Source organism: Lampris incognitus, chromosome 13, assembly GCF_029633865.1.
Source record: "Lampris incognitus isolate fLamInc1 chromosome 13, fLamInc1.hap2, whole genome shotgun sequence".
Classification (NCBI taxonomy): Eukaryota; Metazoa; Chordata; class Actinopteri; order Lampriformes; family Lampridae; genus Lampris; species Lampris incognitus.
Window position 1 is genome coordinate 30686296 of NC_079223.1, and position 11040 is coordinate 30697335.

An 11040-nucleotide genomic window follows, 5' to 3' on the forward strand; every position below is an offset into this window, starting at 1 on the left:
TTGTATATGTTTGCATATGTTTAGGTGTGTGTTTTATGAAGTGGTGTGTGTATTTGCGTGCTTGTTTAATGTATCACTAGTATTTGTCTCTATATCTTACACTATATGAGGAACTTCATTGCAAAAAAAATCCAGTCCATTCTAGACAAAAACAATATAAAATTCATCTGTAAATATTTCAGAAACTCTAGTTCTAACCCTACGATGAAACTAACTTTAAAAACATACATAGCAAATGTCTCAGGATGACTCATACTCTTAAATAATTACACATACTTTTGTGTTTTACCCTCATGAAATAGAGAGGGTTTCTTTTTTTTTTGTCAGTGATCAATATCTTCTTATTTTGGATAAGAAAGCTTCAAATTATTCAAACCTTAAATATGAGAAAAATCTTTTTTATTTTAAGCTCCAATAATCTTTTCATTCTGCACAATTCATCCTTTGCCTTGCTCTCTCTGTCGCTCTTTCACCTCCACACGTCTTGCTGCAGAGACAGGGGCCTTAGGCTTTCAGCTGTCATATTACGCCAACTGTGTGTGTGTGTGTGTGTATGTGTGTGTGTGTGTGTGTGTGTTGTGAGACAAAACTACGAAAAGCTGTTACTCTCCAAACTAATTAGAAATGTGTGCTGTAGATTGGAGTCAGTAAAACTCCCCAACACTGGTATTATTAACCTGATTTGCTCTTCCCCAATCTCTCTCTGCGCCCCATTCCCTCCCTTTACCCATCCTTCTCTTTCTCCCCCTTAATATCTCTTTATAGCCCACCTGTCTCAGGCTTTCCTGGTCATTTATCCCGACCAAAAGTCAGGATAAATATATACAGGCTGAACTTAGTATAGGTTACAATGGAGCCTTACCTCTTTGGAGTAAGACTATGCTGCATGGCTACTAGGGACAGAAACATTAGGAACTATGACCAGCTCTTCTCGCCAATATCTTTTTATACCCGTTTGCTAAAAAAATGTGCCTGGTGATCACAGTGGCTTGAGCTACCTAGTATAATGTATCTTAGTCTAGTATTTGTTGTGGCACTCCAATCTGTACAGTATGTATACAGTAGTAAGTCTCTCCACGGCTGATGCCACTGGCCTTGGTATGCAGACTAATGAGAAAGCATGATTTTGACATGACATATGGAAGTCTATCAGTGGGTCGAATAGGAAATAATATTTCCTTTTGGGATACTGTGTGTGTGCCATTAGGCACAGTTTGACTTATATGTCTGCGTTAATCATTTCATTATAGGTGACTATAAGCCTTGCATGAAGGTTAGTTTATTTTAGTCCTACCTGTCTGGGGTTCCACAGAAAAGTATGGTTGTCCCTGCAGTATGCTGTAGACCAATCTTGCACTGTTGCCATAGGTGGGGTCATCGGCATCTGTTGCTGTCACCTGCATCACTGATGTACCTGCAAGAGAGACAGATTCAAAGACAGAGTTAGGGGATACCCTTTCCTAGGGAACAGGGGTTGAAGAATGATAAGAAATGCACACTTTTTAAATTAATATTAATTTACTGGCAGGTAATATTGCTCATTTCAATCTATCCCACTTGATTCATGGCAGATATCTTTTTTCAAGATATAATCACAAAAAATAGGAAACAAATCTGAAAACAAAACCTAAGACGATATTTTGTTTAAACATTTTTTCATGATTTCAGGCAAGTGTCTTCAAATATTGTCACATCGTTTTGAAGGAAAGTAACATATACTGAAACTAAAAGGATTTTTGTGGGACAATTTGACTAAAATATCCTCAAATAAGCATAATAAGACTAGATACAGTATAGATTCATCCACTAAGACGGACATGTTTTGCACTGGTGCTGTCGCAGATGGCTTTCTGACTCAAATCATCAACCCGAGCACAGAAGTGACTTTGTGACACTTTCCTCCCCTTAAACAACCAACATTGATATGCCCTGGAGTGAGGCTGGTCTATCTCTAGATATCTGACCACCTTCCCTCTCAGCATGAAGATTGTTTGGCTGAACTTGACTCCCACAAAGCAGGGTTAAATGTGAGGAAAAGCACACAGATGTGTGAAACACTTTTTGGTGCCAAACTTTTGGGATTTCTGCAGCTGATGCAACAACCATGCATCATCCATTCCATTTTACCCAGTATCAGCTTCAACATCCTGCTCTGTGAGGAAACACACGAGAGATGACTCTGCCTTCATGTGTTTGTTGGAATACTATCTTGATCAGGAGTGGAAAGGGGAGACAATGCAATACATAAAACTTGAAACCTCCAAATGTCCATAATGCCCCAGTTATCAAGGTGTCACGTTTCAGGGTTGCACGCGAAAAAAAAAAAAGAAAAAAAGGGGGGGGCAGTTTTGTTGTTTTTATTGTCTGTTCCCATTTTCACAACTATTTGGATCTATTTGGTAGGCCTTTGTGTGCATACTTATAACAGCCGTTTTCTTGATATGGAATAATTTGGCTAATAAACATAAAAATGCTTACTCCTGATCAGATGTAAATTTTATCCTTTTTATTGTGTCGCTAAATCTACATAATTTTGTGTCACCTGAACAAAAAGGAAAATCAAAACTCAACAAATTTGCCACAGGGTCCATACTGTTGTTATTTTGGACCAAAATGCCTTATCTTACTCCTTGTCAATAAAAGGGTTTTGAGGAGAATATTAAGACAGCATGAGACTCATCATACCATGACCACACTTCTCGCCAGACTAGACTTCCTCTGATCAAGTTTCATTTTAAACAATGCAGGCCTCTCCAGCATTCCACTCAAATGACCATTTCAGAATGTTAATTGAAAAGGCACTGCCTCTTTTTTGCTTTTTAATTCTGGGAATTATTCCGAGGACCAGGTTCTGAATAGGCAGAGTGGGACTGTTGATGCAGCACAGAGCCCCTTTCTGCCAGATTTCCTGTCCTCAGGTTTCGATTGAAGAGTTGATGGCTGGAAAAAAGTCAGTGTAAAGCACATTCAGGAGCTTTTTAAGGGCCTTTCTTTGAATGCTGAGATCTTTTAAAGAAGCAAGTATCTGTTTTTTTAAGAGGCAGCAACACTGGAAAAGGTGAAGAGTCTCAAGGATCAATTAATGTCTCCAAAGGAATCTTATCAGAACTAATCAAAACGCACTAAGCAAGGTGACACGAGGACTACCTTCGTTTAACCCTTTTAGAAATGAATATGTCGGCTAATGGTGCAATCTGGCTGCCAGCATCCTCTTTCCAGTCCCACTTCCTGTGTTCAAGTTTCAATGTTAATTAATAATGTACGAAACAGGGTGTTTAGCAGACCAACACAGTGGCAATGGACTCTGTCGGTCACTTCATTAACAAACATCACTCAACATGAGACAAGGGGCTTTTCCATAGCGAAGAGATGAGGAGAGGTTGCTCTCGCCTCGTTAAGATTCAACCCCGTCCCACAAACTTGGATTTTTTAATGTTTTTTTTACACCTTTTAATTTGGTTCACGAAATTGAAATTGAATCAGAGTGAGTAATAGAGTTAAAATCAATGTTTGACCTGTTTCTAAAACACCACAGATTACGACAAAATAAACTAAGAAGAAATTCAGAAGAAACTAAACAAAAAAGAATTGTCTCACTCTTTCTGGACCATGATGACACCATCTCAGAGAATGCCTGATCAGAAATATGGGAAAGTTTCTAAAATCTTAAAAGTACACTATGCATGGATATATTCTGTGCCAATTTGGACAGTCTGGGGATAAGGATGCGATAAAAAAAGACATAAATTTTACTGGCAACTTTGGACAGCATATCAACAACAGATGTTTTAAGCAAATCTAAAACCAGTCGTCAGTCCCAAAGCTGTCAGTAAAGGAAAGTTTGAAAGTGTTGTTTCATGGCTTAAATTAATTAAAATCCTGGACATTTCTAGGGCTGTGCTCAACACAAAGAAATCAAGGTCGACTGAAATTGTACCTATTCTTCAACCAACCGATTGGTCGTGGGAAAAACAACTGCAGGTTATTATCTCTAGATTAACTAAATCAGCCGCAGTACACTGAGTGCACTCTACCTGGTAGCCGTATTAGCCTAAATTAATCATAAATAAACATAAAAAGCTAGTATTTGCAGCATATTAAATCATGTTTAACATTATTATTTTATACTGAAATGATAACAACAGACTCGGAGCTGACCAGCATGGTGTGCACCTGCCCATATTCATATGACTTCTGAAAATACAACTATATCAACTGGTGATCCCAGCACAATAACTGTTGAGGAATATGCAAAATATTTTTAAGATAATTGTTTTTGTCCTATTTTATAATAATAATAATAATAATAATAATAATAAACAAGACCCTCCACTATTGTTCCAGCCCACACTGTGTGATGTCTGGCCCCGAACATCACAAAAACACAAAATAGCCTATTCACTTATAATAATAATAATAACAATAATAATAAACTTTATTTATATTGCACCTTTCTGAACAACGTTATATGGTGCCTTATACAACAGGATAAAATAATGCACATACTCAAGATAAAACAACAAAATACAATAAGGACATAATGCCAGATCTGCTCCACAGAACAAGGTAAAACACGGTCAGGATAAAGTCACAAGAGCATAATTAAAATGAAGAGAATTAGAGCCGATATAATAAGGATTATTATAAAAACAATTACTATAAGGTGATGAAAGAAAATATAAAAATATAAAGAATTAAAAACGTGAAATTATAAAAGTATAAGATATAAACAATATATATCCAAAAAAAAAAAAAAGGGCAACAACCAATTTACTATAAAAAAGCCTTCCTGTAAGAGTAAGTTTTAAGAAGTGAGTTAAAAGAAGGCAGTGAGTTTGCCAGCCTAATTCCTCAGGTAGGGATTTTCAAAGCTGTGGGGCTCTTACAGAAAACGCCCGGTGGCCTTTAGTAACGAGGCTGGCTGAGGGAACAGTTAAAAAGGACCTGCCTGAGGAGTGCAGGCAGCAACCAGGCCCATGGGTGTGGGTAAATCAGTGAGATATGTAACAGCGAGGCCATGTAGGGATTTAAAAGTAATTAGTAAATGTTTAAAATTAACCCTATACCTAACAGGTAGCCACTTAAAGCTTTTTTCCAAAAGCTGTGGCACTAATGGACTCAGACATCTCCTCAGTCCGACAAGACTGATGTGCTGCCACCATTTGGGCATGCGCAATATTTGCAATATTTACTCACATGTCACTTTATGCCACTTCATATCTGTCACACCCCACTTTTACCGCATTTTGCTAATAATGTTTTTGCACCTTGTAAGTTGTATTTTATTGTTAATTGATTGTATGTCATACTTTATACTGCTTTTATTTTGTGCTTATGTTGTTTAGACTGTACTTTTTATTACTGATATTTTATATTTCTTATCTCTTTCTTGTCTTATTTATTCGTTGTATGCACCATTTGAAGCTGACACAACTACAATTTCGTTTTGCTTATACAATGAAAACGTTCTTGAATCTTGAACTTAAAGAATTTACTCTTAAATACAAAAAGAAAAGTCAATTTTTAAAAGGAACATCTATTAAACAAACCAGCTCAAGGTGAGAACAATTAGGTTGCATAAAATCCTATAACAGAATTGGGCGGCCACTCTGGTAGCCGAGTGGAATAACCCGCCGTTCTTGCAACCCGCCCGTCATTTGGCTGGGAGGCTCGTATCCCAGACTCGCCGTGACCGGTCACGGCCAGAGCGTCCACGGGGTACGGCATTCATTAGGCCACCCTTACCCGAAGGATAGTGGGTGTAGGTCGGTGTAGTGTTCGGGAACTCGTCGTTCTCCAGCGACTCCTCTGGCCCACTCGGACGCCTGCAGCCAAGCAACCGAAAGCGTTCTCCCTACGTCTCCTTCGCGGCCTGAGGATAATGCAATCCATGCGAGGCTTTAGCGTGTAAAATAGCGAGAGCAGCCGACACGAGTTTGAAGGAAGCTGGTGTTACGACGATCTCCTTCCTGTGGAAACGTGAGCCAGGGGAATTATTCGACAAGAGTTCCGGCCATATGCCATTGGGTTAATCGGTTGGGATAAGGGGAAAAATTAGAAATAAATTAAACAAAAAAAAAAAGAAATGGGCTCTGCCGTTTTGGATTTTTAATATCAATAAGCTCAAAACTGGTGTGAAGGCTGAGCATAATTTAGTGGAACACCATAACAGTACTACAGGTTATTAAACATTTTTAAAAAATCTGCAAAACGAAATAAAGTGCCCAATTCAAACAAGGTATAGCGGGTCTCCAAAAGGAAAGGGAGCAATTCCAATACTGCATTAGGCTTCAAAATGAAATAAAGTCCCCAAAGTTTCCATTATGTTGGGCGAGTTCCAAATTTTACACCCCTGTGTTCACAGGTAGTCAGTCCCTCCCGCCACCAAAAATAATGGATTAATCCTCGAAGGATATTCATGTAGCCCTTTTCTCTTTGTGAAAGTAACACCGGCGATTGTCCGACCAATGGGTTGGACAATTGGTCTCAATTGGTCGGACGAGAGCATATCGTTTTAAAGCCACTTTATTCGACATTGTATTCTTACAACAAATTTGTTCACTGCATTTAACCCATCCTATTGTATAGGAGCAGTGGGCAGCTGCAGCACCCGGGGACCCACTCCAGTTCTTCTTTCCATTGCCTTGGTCAGGGGCACAGACAGGAGTATTAACCCTAACATGCACGCCTTTTTGATGGTGAGAGGAAACCGGAGCACCCAGAGGAAACCCACACAGACATGGGGTGAACATGCAAACTCCACACAGAAAGGACCTGGGACGGCCTGGGGTTTGAACCCAGGACCTTCTTGCTGTGATATCGACCAACTAATCAACCAGTCCGCAGGGAGACTACAGCCCTAGATATTTCTATTTCGGTGCTATGAAGACACAACTGCCATGGTCCTATTAATGCCAATTACATTTATTTTAGGTTAAATCTACATGCTTTCAGGTGACCTTCATATCTCCCTTAACTCTTCTGACACTATTCGGTGGACATCTCAGATACGCCAGCATAATGTTTTGTGTAGGAAGTAAAGTTAACCTTAGAGTAGCATTAACCTCATTTGTATTTCCAATGCAGCCTCCTTTTATCTCTCCACTTAATAGTAATGCTAATAGTAACTATTATATTGTCCTTTTCGAATATATGGTTTACAAAGTGCGTCACAGGTGAAAGAAAAAGAACAGAATGACAAATGAAAGACTAACAGTAAAAGAGGAAAGCGATTAAGAATAGAGATACAAAATAAAACTCATTGAAATCAACCAGAGAAAATGAATTGTAAAATAAAAGCTTTTACGGGTGACTTAAAAGATGAAATTGATAGGGTGTCCAGGTAGCTTAGCAGTCTATTTCATTGCCTATCAACATGAGGGTCGCCAATTCGAATCCCCGTGTTACCTCCGGCTTGGTCGGGCATCCCTACAGACACAATTGGCCGTGTCTGCGGGTAGGAAGCCGGATGTGGGTATGTGTCCTGGTCGCTGCACTAGCTCCTCTTCTGGTCGGTCGGGCTGCCTGTTCGGGGGGGGGGGGACTGGGGGGAATAGCATGATCCTCCCATGTCCTATGTCCTCCTGGCGAAACTCCTCACTGTCAGATGAAAAGAAGCGGCTGGCGACTCCACATTTATCGGAGGAGACATGTGGTAGTCTGCAGCCCTCCCCGGATCGACAGAGGGGGTGGAGCAGTGACCGGGACAGCTCAGAAGAGTGGGGTAATTGGATGAGTACAATTGGGGAGAAAAAGGGGGAAAAATCAAAAAAAAGAAAAGAAAAAAAAGATGAAATTAACGAAGCTACTCACCGACGTTAGACATCTCAGGCACCATGGCATAGTATGGCCCATGGAGAAACTCGGGGGGATTGTCGTTGATGTCCTGGACTTTGACAATGAACTCCGATGGTGGCTCCAGAGGTTTATTGGTGTCCCTGGCCACTGCCTGGGCTGTTAAAGTATACTGGGCCTGCTCCTCACGGTCCAGGGTCTTGGTGGCGTGGATGTTGCCTGTCTTATCGTCAATGACAAAGATCGTCCCAGCGCCTTCACCAGATAGGATGTACTTGATGTTGCCATCACCTGAGTCTACGTCTGAGTGCAGCTGAGAGGAAGAGAGGAAAAAGGGTAGCTTAAGCATTAGACAAGTTGGTAAACAGGGCCTGTAAGACAGTGAATTAGAGTGTGCTCATGTATTTATTTAGTCAAGACAGATGTGACTTAAAGTCAGTCTCTCTCCGGAGACTAAGTCATTGAGTTGTACAAAAAGATAGAGAGATAGGCATGTTTTCAGACGGTGAGACGGGTAAGCAATAGGAGATGAAAATGTATAATATTCAACATTCCAGCTATCACTTGTTTTCCTTCAATAGCCCTTCAGTTATGACATACAATGTTATTGTAAACATCATTTGTTGTTTGTTGTGAAAGCCACCACCCAGTATGAGTGATGTTGTTTGTTGATGAATGCCACCAATCATATTCAACCTTCAATCTGGACATGACCTCTCTTGTTCTCATACACACACACACACACACACACACACACACAAACTTTCTCCCTCTGTCTTTAATGAATAAGACAGGTGTCTGTGTCACTTCCTTCTAATGCCAAATTATCAGTCTGTGTACCCTTGCCTTGATAAGTCTTTGAAAGGGAACTTAATGAACAGGAAATTATATTTTAATCCTTCATTGAAGTACTGGGTCCATTTGACTTACGGAGAACAGGGGAGAAGAGAAAATGAAAACATTTGTTTTTACTCACCCTGCCCACTAGAACTGGGTCAGGTCCAGTGTACTCTTCTATGACGAAGAACTGATTCCACACCCATCCTCGTTTGGACCTGTGAAGAACCTGTCCCTCCTTCCCTGTCCTTTCTCTGTGTCTATGCGGATGACCTAAGGGCACATACAAAATGTAATATGTAAACACATTTATTCAATGTCAGATGCCACAGCACATTAGCTGAGGGTTCCTCTTCTGATTTTCATATCATTAAATCCAATTTCAGAAGGGACAATAACTTCATGGCATATTCCATGAATATTTTATCATTTACTATGAATATTAGGACAAGCAAACTCATGAGTAGAGTTGGCAGTTGAATATCATCTTAGAATAAATTGGTGGAAGAGATGAACAAAACACACTCCCATTCTGCAACTGACAATCTGCATTAGTACTATTAGATTGGAGATGGTTAAGTGTGTTTAGCTATAAGGTTAGAAATGATTATGTTAAGGTATTATATTAGAGAAAGTTAAGTTTAGGTATGGGTTTGGTGTGGTTAAGGTAAAGGGGGAACTCTGGGAGGCCAGTTGTTAAGCGTGATAATCTGCATTCAGTGTATATCAGGGTTAAAAGTAGATCTGAGCAGATGTCCTCACCTACGTCCTCATTCATGAACATGTTGGCAATCAATGTACTTTGGGAGATGCAAATATGCTGTGTGAGAACGTGTTGTCTGTGAGGCCAGGCTGACAGTAACAAATGTGTTCTGCAAAGTCTTCTTTGGGTAACAAGAGGATAAATCCCCTGACTCCTACCTGGCAGATGTCTATGTCTGTGGCCTCTCTTATCCAAGGGGGCAGTCAGGCTCAAAGCTCCTGCTGCGGTGCTGCACAGAGCAGACACACCCACAAACACCAGGAAGGCCCTCAGTGTCCCCAGCCCGTCCCGCTTCACGGTCATCGTTACCATCCTGCCCGAATTCCGTCAACCGCACGCTTCACTCCGCCTCCTACTTCCTGGTTCCTCTCAGCGGAGCTCCGCCCCCACTGAGGTGATATCTTCAGTAGATAGAGAAATGTTGTTGTTGACTGTCTTCCTGGTACTTTAACTGAGGCTGGGAATGTCGCCGCAGATACTCATCACCAGCTTTCTCTTTTCTTCCCTTCCTTTCCCCCTTCTCTCCTATCCCCCTATCAGTGTCCGTTCACTCCCTCTCTCATCCAACCACAGAGCCTGAAACAAACGAGGGGAGAGAGATGTGTTCAGTAAATGACAACAATATATAAACAGACTATTAACTTACACGACAGACACACTACAGCCTTCAGTTTACAGTCGAGAAAATAAAAGCCCCGTAAGCCCTAATCAAATGGAGGCGCTATATAATAGCAGTAAGCTTACGACGCAAACAGTTTTGTAATTCTTCCCTGCAGTCTTAGAACAGACAGGGGTGTTCATTGACTGATGTCAGAGTATTTAAATGGATGTCATGTTGATTAGTACGCTGCACTAATTACCCAGAGTGAACTGTTTGTGGACTTGTTAGCTTTAATTCAATCAGACAGACTCAGTGAGGGAGATCCTGCTCATGTATTCTGGCAGGTCATTGTGTGGGACTGCACACTTAAAGTCGACAAGAGTGAGTGCATGGTAAAAACCATGATGTAACACAAAGACGAGAAAGTATGGAAGTAGCCATCTCCCCCCCTTTTCTCCCCAATTGTACTTGGTCAATTGCCCCACTCTTCCGAGCCGTCACTGTTGCTGCTCCACCCCCTCTGCAGATCCAGGGAGGGCTGCAGACTACCACGTCTCCTTCGATACACGTTGAGTCGCCAGTTGCTTCTTTTCACCTGACAGTGAGGCGTTTCCCCAGGGGACGTAGCGCGTGCGATGCTCACGCTATTCCCTCCAGTTCTCCCTCCCCCCTGAACAGGCGCCCTGACCGACCAGAGGAGGTGCTAGTGCGGCGACCAGGACACATACTCACAATCTGCTTCTCACCCGCAGACAGGGCCAATTGTGTCTGTAGGGATGCACGACCAAGCCGGAGGTAACACGGGGATTCGAACCAGCGATCCCCATGTTGGTAGGCAACAGAACAGACTGCTACACTACCCGGACACCCACCAGAATTAGCCATCTTTACAAGACGTTCCCTTGTAGAGAGTTAAAACGCTTGATATCTCTGGGTGAGAGAGTGTAAATGAAAATAATTTAGCTATTTATTTGAATGCAATTTAATATTCAGGTTTTCCATGTAAGCTTTTCTGCTTCTGTTATCATCGTCAGGGAACAGACTG

The 11040-nt window shown here is 41.2% G+C and overlaps 1 protein-coding gene across 2 annotated transcripts in view; it reads right to left on the reverse strand.

Annotated features, from left to right (window-relative positions):
* cdh11 (cadherin 11, type 2, OB-cadherin (osteoblast)) overlaps nucleotides 1-9884 on the reverse strand; it is a 54024-nt gene extending 44140 nt beyond the window's left edge. Inside the window, exons 1-4 of one of the 2 annotated variants that reach the window (XM_056291282.1) lie at nucleotides 9553-9884; nucleotides 8771-8904; nucleotides 7813-8107; nucleotides 1295-1414 (exon numbers count right to left, since the gene is read on the reverse strand). In XM_056291282.1, the coding sequence (XP_056147257.1) occupies nucleotides 1295-1414; nucleotides 7813-8107; nucleotides 8771-8904; nucleotides 9553-9706 (703 nt within the window). In that variant the 5' untranslated portion in view covers nucleotides 9707-9884. Of the gene's footprint in view, nucleotides 1-1294; nucleotides 1415-7812; nucleotides 8108-8770; nucleotides 8905-9546 lie in introns of both variants that reach the window. The other variant, XM_056291283.1, reaches the window with a different exon arrangement.
* Nucleotides 9885-11040: the final 1156 nt, after the last annotated feature.